General features: G+C 34.8%; 1 protein-coding gene across 1 annotated transcript in view; it reads left to right on the top strand.

Annotated features, from left to right (window-relative positions):
* Window positions 1-23286, top strand: part of necab1 (N-terminal EF-hand calcium binding protein 1) — a 63020-nt gene extending 39734 nt beyond the window's left edge. Inside the window, exons 7-13 of the mRNA XM_056479952.1 lie at window positions 5802-5923; window positions 8710-8786; window positions 11938-11991; window positions 18377-18489; window positions 22324-22401; window positions 22485-22576; window positions 22913-23286. Coding sequence (XP_056335927.1) covers window positions 5802-5923; window positions 8710-8786; window positions 11938-11991; window positions 18377-18489; window positions 22324-22401; window positions 22485-22576; window positions 22913-22941 — 565 coding nt within the window. The 3' untranslated portion in view covers window positions 22942-23286. The remainder of the gene's footprint in view (window positions 1-5801; window positions 5924-8709; window positions 8787-11937; window positions 11992-18376; window positions 18490-22323; window positions 22402-22484; window positions 22577-22912) is intronic.
* Window positions 23287-23714: the final 428 nt, after the last annotated feature.

Genomic DNA, 23714 nt, shown 5'->3' with positions numbered 1-23714 from the left:
CGTGAACGACTCGCATAGCTTTACTTTGATCTCCTCGAACGAGAATGACGTCGACTGCAACTTTCTGCCATACACCACGCCCACCAAAAGGGTACCCTTGGTGGTATCATTTGGCAGTGGAGACACAAGCCTGATAAAGGTGACCCATATCGTACTGTACTGAACTGAACCATACCACTTAGTGGAAACGAGGCATAATTCATACGTAACAAAAAATTAATAAACTGCATTTTTGCTATTTTAGCTGCCAACACCCAAAGCAAAGGATTCTTCTGCAAGGCGGTAATATCAAAATACAAAACACATGAAAATCTTCTAAATCTTCAAACTACAGTGAAGATTAAACTAACAAGTCTTTCTATTAAATTTAAACACCTAAGATTACTTTTATTGTCAACATTTCCTTCTCTTATTTCAATCCTATGCAAAGCATGCTGGGAAATACAAATCCCCTACAAGGTAGTTGGACCAACACAATTCCTTCATGTTGTCCCAACACAAAACGCTTATGTTAACTTAATGGTTTACAAATTTAAGTGGACTGAACGTAAAATAAAGAAATTTGCCAAGGAAATGACAAAACTTTTTTTCTGTTTTTTCAGCTCATTTTAAACAGGTAGTTTGAACAAGCAGCAGTAATCATTTTTTGAGTGTGGCTCCTGGTAACATGAAATGAAATAGTCTGTGTAAAAAAATGTAACATTATTTACAATATTATTAGCTTAAATCCACAGACTGGTCAAAAGTTGTTGCTGCATATGCAACTCGGTTTTGATGACAAATGTGCAAACCCAGGGTGCGAATTACAGGGGGGTTTGGGGGGGATTAACCCCTAATTCATGCTTGATCCCCCCTGCAGGGCATCAAAACAAGAGGTAAAGGGGCACAGCCCTTTAATATCGAGATATAGTTTGCTCTGACCTGTATTTTAAATAATATTATTAATAATTAAAATAATGGATAATATAATAGTTCGTACCACTGTGGAAAATATTCATTCAACAGTCTGAAACCACAGATGTAGACCACCGATGGACATTGTAAGTGTTCAAAAGACTGTTTTCTCATAAAATAGTTTGTTTCTTCATACAGCCTAAAAGTAAAGTCAAATTAGAAGCATAATTAGTATAATTTGTCTTACAGTAACTTCTAAATGAGCTAGTCAGGGGATACTGTAGGGCAGAATACAATAAATATCCCTCACAACACTGACAACTTAAACATGCTTAAATACATTTTTATTATTATAAATTATTATTATTCAATTTCTTTTCGGCTTAATCCCTTTATTAATCTGGGGTTGCCACAGCGGAATGAACCACCAACTTATCCAGCATATGTTTTACGCAGCGGAACCAATATCCATCAACAATCCCCTGACCTCCCCTCCACGCGTCCTAGTGCTTTCGTCATTAAAGCACAAGACCTACAGTCGCACATTTTTGCAGAGAGAGCTGTACGAGAATTGGAGTATGGTGGACTTTGTCTTTTATCAGTTGAATTCATTACCATTCAGACACACCACTTATATCTGTGCTGCAGTGTTCGCCAATGTTAAAAATCCTCCAGATAACTGGCAGGGTTAATGGTTGAAACAGACAGGGCAAGAGACCTGCTGTATGGCTATCCACTGTGTCTGCATTCAGTCCTGCATTCAGAGAAAAGTCCTCCTCATTTATAGTGTTTATATAAACATGATTATCTTTGTGATGATATAACAAATTGTGGTTTGTGTATATGAAATTACGAATAACAAATGTAGCAGGGCAATAAATTACTTTTTATTTCTTTGCATTTTAACTTTGTAAACTATAAAATCATGGGTCTCCTCACCCCTCTTTTCCCCTGCTCTGCTGGCTCGAACTAAAAAACTTGAACTAAAAAAGGGGTGGGGTGGGGGGATTCATGGCCCTTTAAAGGCGAGTCTTCCTTCATTAAAGTGGACATATTGACCGTTACATTTTTTCCCATTAAAACTATACGAATCAAATGTTTTATGTATTGCATAGTCTTTGATGAAATCGGAATTCTCATTAATGTCACACAAACCATTGCAGCGTGAACATACACAGTCTGCTTTAGCCAAGAGACACAATAACAGAGTATATCATATACATGACTTGACACATATCACAAAACATATCGGATCCATCTGAATACAACAGTGAATGGTGTATTTTAAAGCACAGAAACAGACAGACTCAACATAACTATTATAGGCTGTGGCTGACAGGAGTCAGACACACTTTAGCTCAACAACTTTTACTGGGAGAACTGTGATTAGAACAAAATGAAACTGACTGTTTTTAAAAAAAGGCAAGGAGCTAGTCAATATTCCACACCCTCGTCATGTTTCAATTGAAATTATGTCACATACTGACAAAAAAAAATGCTCATTTTCAGGCATTTCAGGGGATGTTTAATCACCTGTGTGGCTCTGGATGATTAACTTGCTGCAAATTTTTTGGGTGCTGATGCCGTTGTGCCATTTTTAACCATGGAGGGTAAAGCTCCCCTCAGGACGTGCGTGTCTTTAGGGATAATGAGCAACCAACTGAGCTTTAATTCTGACACCTGCCTGCCTACATTTATTTCATTGTCCCCCGAGTTAAAAATAGATGCAGCATTCCTGTTCTGCTGGAGAACAGCTGAACAATATAATTAGATTTACTGTTATATTGTTCACTCTCACTATCGAGTTAAGGCACCCTTGATGGATAATAACATACGGTTATCATAAAAATGAGGGGTGATGTCCAATCAGGTGGCCATTATTACACAAATAAACTTTAATACTCCTGTATCGGCATAAATTGGCTTGGTGAGGATCATCATCAATACACATTCTTCTTTTGTGTAGACAATAAAGTATTTTAAGAAGAAAAAAATAGCTCTAATAAAAATGCTAAGAAAGCATCAATAGAATTTTTGAAGATATTAGATTATTCAGTGTTTTGGGGTTCCCCCTGTGAACAATAAAAATGGTCATTGGTTTTAAAAGTGTTATAACAAGGGCTTTTTACTGCAGAGAAATCCGAAATGCCAATGCTAATATAATTCATCCATTGCATCTAAATGAATAGGATTAGCAGAAACTCTGCATTCACATGCAAATAATGTTTCAACATTTTCATGCACCATCACAACACAGTGCTTCAACATCACTTTGATTGCACAAGACCTTTCTGTCCTGCTCTTCATGCTACTAATTAAAATCAATCCTGCAGAAGGATGCTTTGTACAGATGGTTTACTTTTATATTATTTTAATGTTTGTAATAAGAGATTCAGTAACATAATTGCTTTATATGATGGACAGATTTAATTTGGGCTTTTATTCACATATATACATCGATCAGCCAAGGAAAGAAAATGTTTCTCAGAAAACTAAGACCACTATTAGAGACACAGATATTACTGCAGTATATTTTACAACAATGTTATTTCACTGATCCAAAGTGTTCCTTGGGATTTCTTGTGAAATTTGTGTGTGATTACAGGCCCAAAGCCCTGCGTGGGGGGTTGGATGGTTTGAAAGATCCACCCCTTACTGACAATAGTCCAAAATTTGTCCCATATAGGAGTTCATTTGTCCTATTTAGACTGCTATATCATCACAAATTGTGAAAATAACCCATCAAAAAAGGCTATTAGTCCAAGCAGAATCATCTGTTGGCTGTAGCTTCGGTGTGACTTCAGCTAATTAGTTTTGCTCAATGCAAACAATCCAACATTCAGCTGTGCAAGAAAACATACAATCTGACATAAATGAAGTGACAATAGACTACAGTTTTTAATTTAAAACAGATTCCTATTTTTTCCCTAATGATATATGATGTAATTTGTATTTTAAAAATAGTTTTTTCACCATATTTCTTTATTCTAAATACTCAGGAAATATTTTTTACATCAAAAATTGTGGTTATGAAGACCATCCAACAAGCTAATCCAGCAAAAAAGTGCTTATAATGCCACTTAAAAGCAGTATTTAAATCATATAATTAAATAAAAAATGGAAGCGAATAACTCCAAAAAGTCCACTTTTGAGAAAATGAACCACCCCAGGCTGGCTACAGGCCTGAATTAAGGTTATTTAAAATTCTGGATTAGGGCTGTTATATTAACAGATTTGCATTTAAACTTTTTTTTTTTTTTTTTTTTTTTGCCGAAGCTTTTAGTTAATCTATAATATATTAGAATTTGTAATAATATTTATTATTTACATTTCAGAATAATATTTTTAAATATTAAAATACGTAAGTAAAACGTGTTTATAAACATAAATAATAATTTATTATTAACAGTTCATAATGTATTCATGTGTTATTTGAAACTAAATAGAAAATGCATTCATTTAATGTATTAATCATTATGTATTTTTCTTTTATTTTTTTATCACTTACTACGTGTAAGCCAGGGGTGTCCAAACTCAGTCCTGGAGGGCTGGTGCATTGCAAAGTTTAGTTCCAACCCCAATTAGACACACCTGAACCAGCTAATCAAGCTCTTTCTACAGTAGGTATCAGGGGCGGACTGGCACTGTAGCCACACCAGCCCACATTACCACACCGACACTGCCCCACACACGGACATGCACAGTCACTACTTATATTGGTGTACAGATGGTGAAATTATATAAGCAGTACCATATGTAATAGACATGTAATAGATATTCCATCTCTGACAATTAGCTTGTGTTGCAATTACTTTTTGTTTGACATTCTTTGCCAGATTTTCAATACGTCTGCGTAACCTCTGATTGGGTTGGCCCCAATCTTGAACCCAGCCGGCTAATAATAAAAATATTATTATTATTACTATCATCATCATCCTCCTCCTCCTCCTCATCATCATCATCATATTCACATCTTGCAAGAGATAAATGCTGCCTGCACGTAAAAACAATACATATTTAAAGAAAAAACATTTAAAAATGGTCCGGCCCTTCTGGCATTTGTCAGAATTGCCAGATGGCCAATCCGCCCCTAGTAGGTATCCTAGAAACTTACAGGCAGGCGGGTTGAAGAAAGTTGGAACTAAACTACACAGGACACTGGCCTTCCAGGACCGAGTTTGGACACCCCTGGTGTAAGCGGTCATACTCTCAAAAAAATTACTTTTGCTGGTTGTTCAAAGTACTTAATTAAAATGAGTTGAAACAACACAATTCTTAAGTTTCTTTGAGACAACTAAATTGTTTTATGTTCAATCCACTTAAATTTGTAAAAAGTTTGTTAAAAAATAATTTAACTTAATAGATTTGTGTCGGGACAACATCAAGCATTTTTTAAGTGTAAGTAGTATGATTATTTAAGTTAACTGAAACTAAAACCATAAAAAACTGAAAACTGTCTTTGGCTGGCAATAAGATAATGAAATGAAAAGCTTTCAAAGGCATTTTAATTACTTGGGCAATTTACATGTATGTAACTATATTTTTGAAAAGTATTTTAGCATATTTTATGACCAATTTTTATATATTTTGAATCATTTTTAAACCTATATACTTTAAAATACTGTAGAAGCCACAATCTGAATAAAAGCTATAACTATTTAATTATAAAAACAAGTCATTTGTTATGCGTGAATAAATGTTACTTTTAATGTTCCCCTTGCCTCCTCCTCTGACAAGCTGTCACTAAATCTGATGCGTGTTAAACTTCCGTAGGATATTTATCAGTCATCCATTCCTGATATTGAAGGTTTCGGTTATTTAGGACTTCCAATACCCAGGGCAGACTTATCAGAAGCTAATAATGAGAAGAGCATCTGTGCTGTGTGTTTTTTGTGTCTGGATTGCAGACAGGGGCCGCTGAAGCCAGAGGTTCTGCCCATTCAGTGGTGCGGAAGGAGATCTAATCGAAGACTTCAAAGGAATAACAGCTTGTCTCCGAACAACCCGCTCCTCAACCTTGTCAATTCAGGTGATTATTCTCAGTCTCAGAGCTCTAGAGGACCGAAAAGCCACATACACATATACACACAGTGGCCAAGCAGATGACAGCAGATCTGGAGATGGCAGGGATTGTATGAAAAACATTGGTATAGACTGCAGGGTAAGAATATAGCTGGTAGACATTTTTAAAATAAATGAGTAATAAAGTAAAATAGAGTGTTAGTAAAGAGTAAAACAGTGTATTTTATACATGATGGTCTTTTATTATTATTTTATTGATCCATTTTAGCAGTTTTATTCATGCCTGCTTTGAATTTTGAATGCATACAAACATTGGTAGCTTTATTAGGTGAAACTTGCTTGTTACATGTTGGACTTTGTTTTGCTCATTATTTGCTCACTATTTCCCCAACCTTTAAGTGGTTTCAACTCTTTATGAGCTTCTTTCTTCTGTTGAAAACGAAAGAAGAAATTTTTTTAACACAGGCTCATTGGGAATATGTACCCAGGGCTACAATTTTGAGAACCGAGAAATATGTACCAATTAGGGGTATAACGCTACACTTCGGTATGTACCTTGGTTTTGGGGTCATGGTTCAATACGGGTATGATACAACGAGAATAAGCAACAAATCCCCAGTGCTTGCTTTTTCTGTTTATTTTGAACAGGCAGACGTGTTTTGTCACAATCAGCTACAGAACTGAAAAGCTTCTTGTGATAAAGTACAAAATAAACAGCATAATAAAAATGAAAACTTTATAATTTGACTGCATATTAAACTTTCAAACAATTCAACCCTCTCCTAACAACCGAAAAACGTGTGTATAAATTCAGTAAGCTTCTAAACTGATATGTTTCATGAAAATGCAGCATTGACTTGGAGGTCCATCCATAACAGCGGACAACAACTCTATAATCTTGTGCGTGTGTGTGGAGAAAAAACATTCACTTGCTTTTCTATGTAAACAAACATGTGACCATTGGCATTTTCTGCATTGTTAATGGCTGCTAAGTTGTTGCATTGCTGTGGTCTTTTCTGCCTAACTCCAGTGACAGGACTGTTTGTATTCGTTGTGTGAGCGCATGAACCGAACAGTCACTTCCATACTGTGACAGTTCCGGATGAATATATATACACCATTACAACACAAGTGCTCATGGGTACATATGGCTGCATTTTGTGTGTAATGCTTGCCTCATTATGGACTGCTTTACCAGCATAATTGGTTTGCTCAGTAGCTCACTCCGAATGGTGTCAGACTTGAGAGGCGAAGTTCACCTGGATTTACCTGGGAAATATGTGCCCAGGGCTGCATTTTTGAAAACCAAGAAATATATGCCCTAGGGCAGTGGTTCCCAAAGTGGGGGTCATGGGATATTGACAGGGGGTCACTTGGTGATTTCCAAAAGTCAAATTCATTTAATTAAACTATTAGAATAACCATATTTTAACCATAACCCACAGAAGATGAAAATAGTAGTTTTTAATTGTAAAAAACAACAACATGCAAATGAAAAGCCATCAGCCTTTAAATTATTATTATTTTTTTTTCATAAGACTGGTGTGTTCATGTTAGATTAACAACACAGCAATGGCATCAGGTAATCAAATACACTAAAAATAAATCCAGGCCACAACTGAACATTGAGGGTGATCTCTGATTAGACAAGACTTGTGCTGAAAACATTGTGACCAGCAGTTTACTTAGTTGAGGTTAGTATTAAATTAAACTAATTTATAAATGACTTTAAAAATGATACGGCTGTTAGACTGTTGCAATTTTTTGTGTTGTCAATATTCTGGTGTTAATGAAGGCCTATTGTTGTGTGCACAACATTGATATATTTATAACCATCTCTAAGGAATTTGGGGGTCACGAGTCACTAGCACTTTATTTTAGGGGTCACGGGCTGAAAAGTTTGGGAACCCTGCCCTAGGGTACATAATGGCTGCACTTTGCATGTAAAATTAATACTGTAAAACGTTTCACTTGGTTAAACTTACAAACTCAAGTTCACCAGCTGCCTTGAAAATGTGAGTCTACTGTGAGTCGCTGGGGTGTTACTTTCGTATGGAGAACTTTTCAGGTGTGACTGGTTTGCTCGGTGGAAGCGGCACTAGACTTGGGCGGTGGAGCAGAGTCCAGAGATAGACTTTTCCAGAAACCATGTAAAACAAAACTCCAAAAAAGCTGTGTAATACCATGGTAAAAGCAAGTAGTCGCGGTGACTTTCTCTTCTAATTTGTTTTTCAAAACACTATCGGTGGGTCAAAACACGGGTGGGTCGGTCGATATTAAGCTGATATATTATGCAGGACAAGCCGACTGGCTACTCTCATGGACATGTGCGAGAAGGATGTTGAGATTGGCAAAAATGTACAGAGCAACCTCTGGTGGATTTATGAAAAATGACACGTATGAGAAAACATGCCCCAGTAACGTATTTGAGATTGTCAAAAATGTACACTGAGCACACGTACCCCAGGGTCCATACTTCTTGGTTCTCAAAAATGTAGCCCTGGGCACATCCTATGGAAGTCAATGGTCACATTTTTTTTTAAATATCTTTTGTTGTTTTCAACAGAAGAAAGGAACTCATAAAGGTTTGAAACAAGTAAAATCTGAGTAAATGATGACAGAATTTTGTTTTATTTTTAGGTGAAAATATGCCTTTAAGAACTGCCTTAATTATCCCTGGCTTTGATTCAACAGGGTGCTTCCGCAATTCCTCAGAAAATTTGGTCAATATTCTGTTGCTTTTTGCAATATAGCAGTGAAAAAAAGGTGAGAGAACTGTATTTCTTGCTGCAGGTCTGTATGAAGAGGACAACCAGTGGATAACACAGGTCAACAGGCTGCAAAAGCTGATCGACCGTCTTGAAAAAAAGGCAACAGGCTACACACATGATTTCTGTCTTATTAATGACTTTGTTCTGTCTGTCATCACTCTTCTTTCATACCATCAAACTCATGTGAGAAAAAATCTCACCAAAACTGTCAAGATGATGTCCTGGCGATTTAAAAAAAATCTGAAATCCTTGCTTTTTGCAAACAACCCTTATTACTGAACATTGGCCATGCAGTGAACGGCAGCCTGCACTGCGAATATAAATATACATAATATAAATACAGTGCTCAGCATATACGAGTACATCCCCCCACAAATCTCTTATTTAAACTAATATTTTCTATAGGATGCTTTACAATATTATATTTGTGCATATACATTAGTTTAGTCAGTATTTATTTAGCCATATCTGGAGCTAATGAACCAAAATATATTACCTTTGCTCACTGAGAAATTGATAAAAATATTCATTTTCAAAATGGGGTGCACTCATTTATGCTGAGCACTGTACATGCATAATACACACATAATATAAAATAGAGTTATTTACATTCTTTAGGAGTAAAAAGTAGTAGGAAATACCTTTGCATCAGTAAACTGAATATGAACATTCAGACACCATCCACAGTGCTGAGAGTGACGTTTAGATGTTGATACTGCATGTGCTGCACTCTTTCCTCTCACTGACTAAATAAACACAGAATGACAGCAGTTGAAAAACATCTGATCACCACAGTATGATAATGTTTACACAAGCTGTGCAATTCAATGGCATCATGTCAACAGATGTAGTCATTCAAATTACACTGTTATGAGAGTTTGATTGTATATTAATAGCCAGTGATGTAAAGTAACAAATTACTAATACTCAATGAACTGTAATTGAGTAGTTTTTCTCAGGAATTTTAATTTACTAAGTAGTTTTAAAAAGGTGTACTTTTACTTTCCCTTGAGTACATTTTTAGTGCAGTGTTGGTATTTTTACTCAACCTACAGTCACTACTTCATTTTTTCTTGTCTATGGAGAATAATAAAATCAGTCCTGTGATTCCTGTCCAATCAAATCACACATAGAAGGTAAATCGCATCATAATGAACTACCTCAAGACATGGGCGATTTGTAATTTGGCGATTTCGCAGCAAACTGTTTGGAAGCATTAAAAGTGTCCAAGAAGATGTCCAAAATCTTTACACGCAATGACCTAGAGACTGTTTAGATGCATGTAACAGATGAGAAGATGACGGATGTTTACTGCATGATGACTGAAATGGCCTTAAACACCCAGCAGGCACACAACGTCATCATGATGTCAGATTGACGTTGTAGCCCAACATCATGGAGACGTTGAATTTTGTTTGGAAATGAAAATCGGGTTGACATCCGAACACAATGTCAGGCCGACGTCTATGTCCAACATCCAACCTATAATCAACCAAATATCAACATCTAATTATGTTACAGCTTGACGTTGTGAGGACATTACCACTATGACGTCTATCAGATGTTGGATTTTGGTTGCCATACCTGATGAATAATGACATATGACATTGGTTTAAGATGTTGGCTCAACATTGGTTTTTGGTAACTTTACAACACAACCTAAAATCAACCAAATGTCAACGTCGTTTGACGTCGTTATTAGACATCAAAATAACCTTGTCCTTAGATGCTGGCTAGATATTGAATTTTGGTCACCTGACGTCACAAGCCGTCAATATTAGGTTAGATTTAGGTTATGATGTTGTGTGCCTGCTGGGCAATAACTAACTGCACTACAGAATGTTACGTTTACACAAAATTACAAGTAAATGCATCAGCTTTTTACAGCGTAATACTCACTACTCTTGAGTATTTTTGAAAGGTCTACTTTTAACTCACACTTTGAGTAATATTTACAACAGACACTTTTACTCTACTTGCTGTGAGGCTAGTAATGGTACTTTTACTCAAGTATGATTTTTCAGTACTCTTTACACCACTGGTAATAGCATATTTGAGATTATAGATATACGAATCTGTCTTTGTGAGACTGAATTCATCACTTTGCATGAAAAAACTGAACATTCACTGTCAATCCTTTTGCAGAATAATAAAAAAATTAAAAACACAAAATGTTTAGATGCATCACACTTATAACAATTAGATGTTTGTTTCTTTGATAACACATTTTTATTAATATAATAATGAGAAAATGGGTGTAATGGTGGCGCAGTGGGTAGCACGATCGCCTCACAGCAAGGTCTCTTATTCGAGCCTCGGCTCAAATCTGTGTGGAGTTTGCATGTTCTCTTCGTGTTTGCATGGGTTTGCTCTGGGTGCTCCTGTTTCCCCCACAAGACCAAAGACGTGGTATAGGTTTTTCACAGTGATGGGTTGCAGGTTGAAGGCCATAAAACATAAAACAACAAGTTAATGGTCTCATAATGGTTGCTAATAGTGTGCATTTACGTTAAAATAACTAAAATTATTACATGTACATTAAAATGAAATGTTAATTATTAGGAAAATGATTATGCTGCATTGCTTTTGATGATTTCATTTATCTGTTTTTGCATTTTAGTAATGACCTTTTAGAGAAAACTGTAGTTGGTTGTCGTGCAAAATAAAATCAACAACAACAATAATAATGATGATGATGATGATGATAATAATAAATACAAATAAACATTACAGCTTTTTATTCTTTAAAACTATCAAAACATTTCTAACATATGACCATTGACCCTAAAAACAAAATTGCATGGGCATGTTTGTGTAGATATAGACAAAACAATTATATTGTTAAAAATTATACATTTTTATTTTATTCCAAAAAAATCATTAGAATATTAAGTAAAGATCATGTTCCGTGAAGCCATTCAGCACATTTCCTGCCATAAATATATCAAAACTTAGGTTTTTAATTAATAATATACATTGCTAATAAATTAATTTGGACACCTTCATAGGTATTTTCTTGTTATTTAGATTTTTAAACTCTCATATTCCAGATATTCAAATAGTTATGTATGTTATTTATAACCAAATATTGTCCAGTCCCAACAAACCATACATCAGCAATGTAAAGCTTATTTATTCAGATAATGTATATTACTGTTTTTGTGGTCCAAGGTCACATATTTTAATTCAGTGTAAAATGTCATCCTAACGATTGTCATGAGATGAAACTGAGACCGTGTTTCTTTCTCAGGAGCTGCGTTTGGAGCCGGTGGAAGAAGAGGTGTTAGAAAGCTCCACCAAATCAGTAAGTCATTTATGTTCTCCCTGTCGATCACCGTATTCTCAGAAACCACAGTCGCCTGTCGTCTAGGAAACTGGGGGAATCAAAAAAAAAAAAAAAACTTCCAAGTTATTCTTTTTCATTTCCTTTTTTTCCCTCCGTCTATCACTCTTCCCCTTTCCTTTGGCACGCCATCATTTCTGCACAGCACTTTCAGAAAGCTTTTCTCTCAGGCGCACAAGATGTTGTCGATGGACTTTAAATAGGCGGTTTGCGTGTCTGTGATTTTGTGCTTGTGAATAGAGACCCCTGCAGAGACTGGCTGTAAACACAGTAATGCATGAGTGCCGATACAGACACAATACCACATGCTGAAGCAGAAAATGGCACACAAATGAGCAGTTCCTTTTTCAAATAACACTCCCATGCAAAAACATTCTCTGCAGAAACAAACCAGCGATCGTTCCTGGATTTTGTTTTTTGGATTTATATTGAGCAATATTTCAAGTTTATTACATTCACATTCTCTCGTACATCTTAATGAGGAGTCGTTTATCTCCGCATGGTCTATGAAGCTCTATTTCATGGCTCAAGTTAAATGGTGTCTCATCAGTTTGTCATTTGTCTTTTATCCAAACAGACCGTGACATTCACTGTATGCGTGGAATAACAATTTCAGCATGGCTAATGGATCTCAATCATTTCATCGGGTTCGTTTATCATTCAGGTCTCACTTCAGTTGTTTTTTTTATGTAAATATGATGGATTGTGTTCAAAGATCTCCTTTATTTGAGGGTACTTGTAAAGGACACTCTTTGTACTAGACATTACATTTTTTTTTTCAGCAGGTAAACATGGGAGTTGTGTAATAGGACACAAAATTGCACACAAATACTTAGAAACTATGGCAAACTGTTTTCACAGAAACTTAGGTATTAAATATGTACTAGTGCTTATTCATTAGAAAACAAGTTGATATTTATCACGATCATTAGTACTATTTATCACTGTCAGGATGCTGGATGACAAAGTTGAGGATCCAAATGCAGGTTCATTTAAGAGAATCGTTTTACAGTCAATGGTCGGAACGGGAACAAATGTGTACGAGAAATCCAGAGTTTAGTCATACACAGGCCAATGGTCAGTTCAGGAGGCAAACAACGTAAACAAAAAAACAAAGCAAGGGTCAAACACGGCAAGGCAAGACGCATCCTAATGCTCACAATACAGATAAACAAGACTCAGCCATGATGTGTGTGTGTGTGTGTTGTGTTTATAGTCCATCTGGGGTGCGTTTCCTAAACAACGACCTAACTCGCGGCTGAAATATCATAGTGCGATGCATCGTATGGTTAAAAAACAATGTAGTGATCAGCCTTTCCCAAAACCGTAGTTGCCTTGTTGCAGATCTATCATTTGAACCATGTTAGTTATAACGTAAAACGTCCATAATGACGCTTTAAATAGGGTGGAGTAACAACTTCTTTAAAGAAAACCCCCATATTTCTTGTGCAAATTATGTTGTTTTACACATACACGCATTAAAAAAAATCCAATATTAGTTTTGGTAAAAGCATGCACTCGTTTTTCATATTAACTGACATATATGTAAACGACACATATAGGACCTATATATGTTTCTTTTACAAAGATTATTGAGAACATTCAATATAAAATCATTAAGCTAACACATATTCTAATCTCATATTTAAATAATATAAATCGTTAATAGTTGTAGGCCTAATTTACAGTAGGCTATTTATTAAGAAAAAAAAAAAAAAAATTCTACTTGATAATAATTATAATGATAATAATAATAATGATGATGATGATAATGATGATAATAATAATGATGATAATAATAATAATGATGATGATAATAATAATGATGATGATAATAATAATAATAATAATAATAATAATAATAATAATAATAATAATGATAATGATGATAATAATGATAATAATGATGATGATAATAATAATAGTGATGATGATGATGATGATAATGATGAAAATAACAATAAAATTATTGATGATGATAATAATAATAATGATGATGATGATAATAATAATGATAATAATGATGATGATGATAATAATAATAATGGTGATAATGATGATGATGATGATGATAAGGATTATGGATAATAAAAATAAAATTATTAATGATAATAATAATGATGATGATGATGATGATCATAATGATAATAATAATAATAATGATTATGATGATATTATTATCATCATCATCATTATTATTAATAACAATAATAATGATGATGATGATGTTGATTATGATAATAATAATAATGATTATGATGATAATAATAATAAAATTATTGATGATAATAATAATAATAATAATGATGATGATGATAATAATAATAATGATAATAATAATGATGATAATGATAATAATGATGATGATGATGATAATAATAATAATAATGGTGATGATGATGATAAGGATTATGGATAATAAAAATAAAATTATTGATGATAATAATAATAATAATAATGATGATGATGATGATGATGATGATAATGATAATAACAATAATAATGATGATGATTATGATGATAATAATAATGATTATGATGATGATGATGATAATGATAATAACAATAATAATGATGATGATTATGATGATAATAATAATGATTATGATGATGATGATGATAATAATGATGATTATAATAATAATGATTACGATGATAATAATAATAAAATTATTGATGATAATAATAATAATGATGATGATAATAATAATAATGATAATAATAATGATGATGATGATAATAATGATAATTCTTATTATTAAGTAGAATATTGTTTATTTCTTTTTTTATTTATTTTTTTTAAGTTTACTTTTACAATTTGACATGCAAATCTCTGCAGAAGTGTTCTAACCAACAGGCCCGTGTCATATACAAATACATTTCTTAATAAATATCCTACTAGAAATTAAAAGCATTAATTTATGCTACATAGTTTAGCTTTGAAGACGTAACGTAAACTCCGCTTTTAAATAATTGGTCACCTATAGCTTTCGTCATGAGCCACGGCTGTGTTCAAAGTGCCATAAATGTTTTCAAAGTGCACTATGAAGGGAGAGCAATATGAAGATTAATAAAACTGAACTGTAAAAATACTTTGAAAGCAAATTCCCCTTAAGAGACGACGGATGTTTTTTTTTATCATTCTAAGTTTAAATGTTAGAATGTGCTAAAGAATAGGGCATAGGGGGATAACTGGGAATAGAACACAGCCAGGAACTATGTTTCTTACTACAGCTCTAGAGGTGTAGTTGCAAGCGTACAAGTTTGCGATGCAGTTTGCGAATGTTCGTTGGAATGACAGATTTGGAAAATGCCAAACCAATTAACTACACTGAAAAAAGTGTTGCATGCAAAACTGTTTCAAACAATTTATTTGTGTTAAATTTAAACAAACAAATTAAACTGAGCATTGTTCAACTTAATTTGTTTGTTTAAATTCAGCCCAAACAAATTGTTTACAACCACTTAACGTAAAAAAATTGAGTAAATCCATGGAATCATCTTTGAATAATTTTTTTAGTGTATGTTTGTAATGACACAACTTGCAACCTTAGTTGGCTAACGATGGTTTTTGCAATTAAGGGGGATCTGGACCAGGTGTGTGAGTGAAGTGCATGATGGGATTTGTAGTTCATAACAGTGGCAGTTAAAGTACCTTTAAATGCTTTCTAGTAATATAAAAGCCTTACTTATAACAATTTTAAAAGTACTGGTATCTAATAACCATGTACTATTATCTACCGGCAAATAATGAATGTGTATTAGTTTTTATTTAATAGATGCAATTGTCTTAAAGGGCCATGAATTCTTATTCTGAATCAGGGCCACCTGATTCTGATCATCAGCTCATTAGAATAGACTGAAAGAGCTGTAATGGGTGTGACAGACAAAGGAGACAAAACCTGCAGTGTTGGTGGTCCTCCAGGAACAAGGTTGAGAAACAAAAAAAAATATGCATGACAGATCACCATAGAATCAATGGCCATTTTTCACTTGAAAGCGTAGAGTAATTACAAATCACTCCTGAAATATCTAGATCAGGGTTGCCCAAAACTTGGTCGCGGAGGGAGAGGGGTCTGGCTGCAGACTCTGTGCAGTGCAATCTGAGCTGCATCCAATGCTTTTCAATGGGCTCACCTAACCCCACCCCTAACCCTACCCCTCACAGTGACGTCACTTGCTTCAATTGAGTGCATTGTGTCTGACATTGCATCATTGAGTGATGCAATCTCAGCTTGCATCATAAAGGCTGCATCCAGATACTGCAGGTTTTAGCTCCAACTTGCCTCAACACAGCTACATGGATGTTTCTAGAAAGCCTAGTAAGGGCTTGATTAGCTAGCCCATGTGTGTCTGATTGGGGTTGGAACTAAACTTTGTAGGACACTGGCCCTCCAGGACCGAGTTTGAACACCCCTGATCTAGATACTAGTATGTTAAGAGTATGCACAAGTATGTGTACTACTTTCTATTGAATAATATAATAAATAAGTGCCCAATAAGTACTCCTGTGATGAAATTCGTCAAATATTTTTAGTTAAAAGTTTAAATGGCTCATCATATTAAATCAAAATGCAGTTTTGTCTATTTGTGTGTATTGGTATATTGTAGTGAGAGATGTGAGATGGCAGTAGCACAGGGTCAGTAAAGAGGTCAACATTTCCCACAGGGTGAGATCTTGCACTGCCTTCAGCTCTCATTTACCTGTCAACATTAGTATTTTTAAAAAGAAGCTATTATGACGCATGTATTCATGATTTTACCTGACACTTAAGACCTGAAGGGTTTCTTCTTTTATTCTGATCTGAGTCATAAAAACATGACTTGAAGTTTTAGGCTTTCGTTCTTTTTTATATTCACCTCATCAACCTAACTATCCTTACCTAACCTAACTAAAAGTATTCCTGAATCTCGTCATATTCTGTATAAACAGAAGTTAATTAAGCACAGTTTATCAACGTAAATGAATAATAGAAAATAGAATATTATTCCTGTTAAAAGCTTGAAGCTACCAGTTGAAGCTGCCAAATGAATTTTTGTTTTTAGCGCAGAATTCATTCAATAAATGCAAGTGCACAACAAAACTTCATCATTTACAGCGGTGACTAATCTAAACGACTCTGATTGGCTACTGCATTGATAAACTCACCAGAAATGAGAATGATTGGTTATAACATTGAGCCGCAGAAAAACGTTTAAAAAGCTGCTGTGAATGCTGGAAAATGAGTACGTTTACATACACACCAATAATCTGATTTTAATATGATTAAGACAATACTCTGATTAACAGTCTACCATGTAAACAGCCATTTTTGATTAATTTAATCTGACTAAAGTCATAATCAAACTAAACAGAAATTGAATTAAGACATGTCGATTTTGGTCGCATTATTGAAGTGAGGTACAGACCTGTAAACACCTTAATCAAACTATTACCGTCGTGTAGGATTGTCGTTGAATTTTGCAACAGGATAGTCTATACATACACGGCTGTTTGACACTATTCTCTGCACATACCGAGTCAATGAAGGACTACAAACACCTGCATCATGAAAGGCAGAGAATTTTTTTTTCTCCCATTCGGCATGCTGTATCAAATTTCAATACGACAACACTCTTCCAGCAGTTCACACTCGCACCCAATATCTTGTTTGTCTCGGGAGGCATGCAGGAAATGTTCCGGAATGAAAGTGAAAGTGCTAAACTGCAGTTAAAATTGACAAATTAAAAATGAAAGACTTGAAATTACATGAAACTCTGGAGGAAATGTTGATAGCGTGGTGACGCAATGCTGATAATCGTGCTATAACATGTAAAATGGGATCATGAAAGGAAGATTCAAAAAGCACTCATGTAAACACCTTAATCATATTATTGTCGTAATCAGATTATGGCAAATAATTTGATTGTTAATGTCCTTGTAAACATAGTCACTGTCACTTTTTTATAAGCTTCTTGTTTGACTTGAATTGCAAAAGCTGTAATATTCTCATTATAGTGAATTATGCGATATTTTGGAGGTTAAACTGTCAATTTGTGCGAGTAACTAAACTTATTACTGAACCAGATCTGTGGCTGAACACATAGTAATCAATAATAGAAAAAAAGTTTAATAAAAAAAGTTTTTCAAACAGTTTTGGTAATAAAAACACTGATAATAAAAATGTATGTCTATTGAGCATACTCAGCATGTTAAAATAATTCCTGAAGGATCTGTGACACTGGAGAAACACTTAAATTTGAAAAAATGATTATGTTAACTTAATCGATTTGGGTCGGGACAGCATGAAGGAATTGTGTGGAACCCGGCATTTTTACGGTCTTCTCTTCTCTTCTCTGTCCTCAGCACATCCTAATAGTTCAGAGGCAGCTGTCGGTCCTGGAGGAGGACGTGGAAGAGTTTCGTCTGGCTCTGCGGCAGTACATCGAGTGCTCCAGCGCTCAGACCGGCTGCCTCCAGTGAGTTCACTACAACATTGCTCTTCTGAGTCAGTTGAGGCCTGTTTTTTACATTTGGATAATCTCCCTCATGTCCGTTTCACAGCCACGTGTTTGAATATGTTGACTAAGATGTTGTGGTTGACTTGGATGTTATGATGTTTATGGCAGGGTCACAATATAACATTAAGCTAGAGAGCACAAATTCAAGATGAGATAGGGAATACAGTGCATCCGGAAAGTATTCATAGCGCTTCACTTTGTCCACATTTTTTATGTTACAGCCTTATTTCAAAATGGATTAAATTCATTTATTTCCTCAAAATTCTACACACAATACCCCATAACGACAATGTGAAAAAAAAGATTTTTTGAAATTGTTGCAAATTTATTAAAAATAAAAAACCTGAAAAAAAAAAAAGTATTAGATATAAGTATTCACATATGTATTCACAGCCTTTGCCATGAAGCTCTAAATTGAGCTCAGGTACATTCTCTTTCCACTGATCATTCTTGAGATGTTTTAGCAGCTTAGTTGGAGTTCACCTGTGGTATATTCAGTTGATTGGACATTATTTGAAAAGGCATACAACTGGCTATATAAGGTCCCAGGGTTGACAGTGCATGTCAAAGCACAAACCAAGCATGAAGACAAAGGAATTGTCTGTAGTCTGTAGGTGATCAATATCCCAATGGTCACTCTGTCTGAGCTCCAGCGTTCTTCTGTGGAGAGAGGAGAACCTTACAGAAGGACAACTATCTGTGCAGCAATCCACCAATCAGGCCTGTATGGTAGAGTGGCCTGCCTGGAATTTTCCAAAAGGCATCTGAAGGACTCTCAGACCATAAGAAACAAAATTCTCTGATAAAACTAAAATTGAACTCTTTGGAGTGAATGCCAGGTGTTACGTTTGGAGAAAACCAGGGACCGGTCATCACCAAGCTAATACCATCCCTACAGTGAAGCATGGTGGTGGCAGCATCATGCTGAGGGGATGTTTTTCAGCAGCAGGAACTGGAAGACTAGTCAGGATAGATGGAAAAATGAATGCAGCAATGTACAGAGACATCCTGAATGAAAACCTGCTTCAGAGTGCTCTTGACCTCAGACTGGGGTGATGGTTCATCTTCCAGCGGGACAATGACCCAAAGCACACCGCCAAAATATCAATAAGGTTCCTTCACAACAACTCTGTGAATGTCCTTGAGTGGCCCAGCCAGAGCCCAGACCTAAATCCTATTAAACATCTCTGGAAAATGGCTGTACACCGTCTTTCTATCCAACCTAATAGAGCTTGAGAGGTAATGCAAAGAGGAATGGGCAAAAATATCCAAAGACAGGTCTGCCAAGCTTGTGGACTTCAAAAAGACTTGAGGCTGTAATTGCTGCCAAAGGTCCATCAACAAAGTATTGAGCAAAGGTTGTGAATACTTATGTACATGAGAGTTTTTAATTGTTAATAAATTTGCAGCAATTTAAAAAAAAGATCCTTTTTTCACATTGTCATTATGGGGTATTGTGTGTAGAATTTTGAGGAAATATATTAATTTAATCTATTCTGGAATAAGGCTGCAACATAAAAAAATGTGGAAAAAGTGAAGCGCTATGAAGACTTTTCAGATGCACTGTATGATGCAAAATTTTGATGAGGAATTTTGAAGAAAATAAAGTCAGAATTGTGAGATGTAAACTTAAACCTGCAAAATATAAACTCTAGGAAAAAAATTGAATTGTGTGATATGAATAATTCTGAGGAGAAAAAAAAACAGAAAATTACCCAATATAAACGCATTCTAAGAAATGCTGGGTTAAATAAACCCAAATAAGGGGAAATGATGGAGTAACTCCAACATTGGCTTAAATTTGGTCCTATTAATTAAATATAACAAAATTAACCCACCAGTTGGGTTAGTCCATATTATGCTGTGGTCACACTAGAGTTTGTGCGTGTGAAATTCTGTTGTACGGCACTGCGAAAAGGGGCGGGATTAAACAAGATGAAGAGACATTAAAATAGCAAGTGACTGGTCCATGACTTAAAATTCTGTACAGAGAAGTCATGTTTTGATCTTCGATTAGTCTCACGCAATCATGTGTTGCGATTTCACATGCAGGCCAGAGTTTACCAAGCTTGAATGACACAGCATTTTTAGAGTGCACATTTCTGGGACAAATACTTTATTTCCAGCAATTGCAATTTAGAGGTTTCTTTTCAAATCTTTCTCTACTTTCCATTTCTATATATTTTCTTGCAATTCTATTTATTTTTCACAATACAGAATTTCTCACACAATAGAAAATGTTTAGTTTAAAAGGTAGCAGATTGAAGTGATTAAGTTTACATGAACATGCGCGCGCGCACACACACACACACACACACACACACACACACACAAGTATAAAAAGCTGCCCTTAGATAGTAGAATATAAGGGTGTTAAAATCTATTCTAGGCACATTATTTTGCTGGGCTTGTGGAAAAACGTTTTTTTTCTGCACGCTGAAAACATGATACCTATAATTATTATCATGAAACTCCAACTAAACTTTAAAGTATAAACAAGAAAAAAAGTCCTGCTCACGCGGCAGAGCTCGTGTAACGTCTGCAAACTTGACAGTGGTGCGTGAATGAATTGCGTCAAGCTGTGATCATGTGGCCGTGTGTTTACAAGCCCTCAGTCCAGCCTTGACTTTTAGCAGAGACATACCAAAAATGTCAGTGATCACATTAGATAGCAGTAGATTTCTCTTCAACACTGGCCAATAAAGGTGAACCCTTTGTCTGGTTCAATATACTACTGGATTTTTACTACTGGATAATTAGCTGAGGGAGTTTTGTTTTAGATTATTCAACAATTTATTCACTTCAAGATTGAAGTGTCATATTGTTCAAAAACAAAAGCAGTGTCTAAACTAAATATCTGATGACTTAATTATTATTATTATTTTTGATTAGGGAAATAGTTTGATAAAAATATATAATTCTGTCATAATTTACTCACTCTCAGGTCATTCACACCTATTTTTTTGCACTGCAGAGGTGGCATAGAAATGCATGGAAGCCTGTTCCTGCCACTAAATTAAAAATAAAGGTTATTATGACTTTTTATTCTGAGAATTGCATAATACAAACTTGCAATTCTGACTTTAAACCTGGGAACTGCAACTTTTTATCTCAGAATTCCTCACAAATCCTTTTTTTATTATTCAGTGGCAGATTATAGAAATGGGATATTTTGGTTTAATTGTAAGGTAATAATCTTAATTAACAACCTTAATGGTAACACTTTACAATAAGTTTGTATTAGTTAATGCATTTACTAACATGAACAAACAATGAACAATACATTTATGACAGTATTTGTTCATGTTAGTCAATAAAAATACAGTTGTTCATTGTTAGTTTGTTAACTTGCGGTGTAATAACTAATGTTAACAAGCATGGATTTGGATTTCAATAAGGCGTTAATAAATGTTGATCAATAGAGAAACAGTTTGTTGTTAAGAATCAAATGAGCTAACTGATTCAGTTTACACAAATTATCAAATTATTAAAACACAAATACACAATTATTATATTTTGTATCACATTCACACACATAGAAATGTATGTTTGTTAGGGTTAGTGTAAATTGACATATACTTGCAAAGTTTCTTATAGTCAGTTAAATGTCTGTTGAAGGAGAAGTATCAACAGATATTAAGCAGACAGTCTACTAACACTCAAATGGACCATCAAAATAAAGTGCTAGCGAAAGTGCACATCTTGTGGTTGAGTTGTGTTTAGGAAATATTTTCGAAACCACTCTGACCAACACACAGTAATCCTCTAGTGGCTCTGTTTTTTTTTTGGCAGTGTTGCAGTTCAGCGACTCTCTAACGAATCCCGCTTCATTCTCTATGAGTTCTGGGAGCAAAGCAACGTGTGGAAGAAGTACGTCACTGCTTTGTTAATAGTAGAAATATGGTTATTTTAATGTCACTGCCTGAAAAAGTTTATTTGTGTTGTATTTCTAGTCACCTGCAGACCAACTACAGCAAAACCTTCCAGAGGGGAAATGTGGATTTCCTCGAGACGCCAGAGATCATGACGACTATGCTGGTGCCAGGTGAACTATAGTATAAACCCCCAATATAATATAATATAATATAATATAATATAATATAATATAATATAATATAATATAATATAATATAATATAATATAATATAATATAATATAATATAATATAATATAATATAATATAATATAATATAATATAATATAATATAATATAATATAATATAATATAATATAATATATAGTGATTTGCAATGGATAAAAACGTGACATCCTGCATGATATTTTAACTATAACTGACTTATTATTTAGTAATGATAAAGATTTTGTTTGCTTTATAACCCAATGATTTTTAAAATAATATAAAACCCTTGTGTTTCTCCAGCATCATGGTGGGTCCTCAACAATAACTAGAGTGTGTTGACGTGTGCTGGAAGACAGCAGACAGTAAGAGGAGCACAGGACAGAAGATCGCCATCAGGAAGAGCTCTTGTCTTCATATAGTGACTAGATCTAGCGTATCATGTCGTGACATTCTTAGCTCTGTACGAGTAGTAGAAACTGTAGAGGTTATCAAATAAAGCAATGAGATTCTGATGCATCATAAGAGCTGTTGATTAGTGCCGTCTGGTCTGTCTGTCAGTAGCTCAGGTCTGTGTCTCATCGTCCTGACGACAGGTTCTTTCAAAGATCCTACTTCTGTTGTTGTAGTTTATGTCGTTCGTCAACTCTGAATAAAACTGAATTCAGTGTGACCAACCACAGTTTTGTTTTCTCTTAAGTTCTGTCAAGTGCAGGTGGTAAAAAAACAAGGTGTGCCAGCTTGTATTTCATTGACATGAGAGAGAGAGAGAGAGAGAGAGAGAGAGAGAGAGAGAGAGAGAGAGAGAGACACACACACATTTCTAAATCTAATTTGTTATAAATTAATTCTAAAATGTTGATTGTTAAATATAGACTGTTAATTTTTTTTTTTAATCTCTACTGTCATTTGTTTTGATATGCCCTGTTTAATGTAAACATTACAAATGCTCTGGCAATACATATGTAACATTTGTCATGCCAATAAAGCAAGGTTGAATTGAACAGAGAGAGAGAGAGAGAGAGAGAGAGAGAGAGGGGGAGAGAGAGAGAGAGAGAGAGAGAGAGAGAGAGAGAGAGAGAGAGAGAGGGGGATGGAGACGGAT

Source organism: Danio aesculapii, chromosome 19 (assembly GCF_903798145.1).
Source record: "Danio aesculapii chromosome 19, fDanAes4.1, whole genome shotgun sequence".
Classification (NCBI taxonomy): domain Eukaryota; kingdom Metazoa; phylum Chordata; class Actinopteri; order Cypriniformes; family Danionidae; genus Danio; species Danio aesculapii.
Note: the sequence above shows the minus strand (reverse complement) of the source record. Positions and strands in the feature narration are given on the sequence as shown.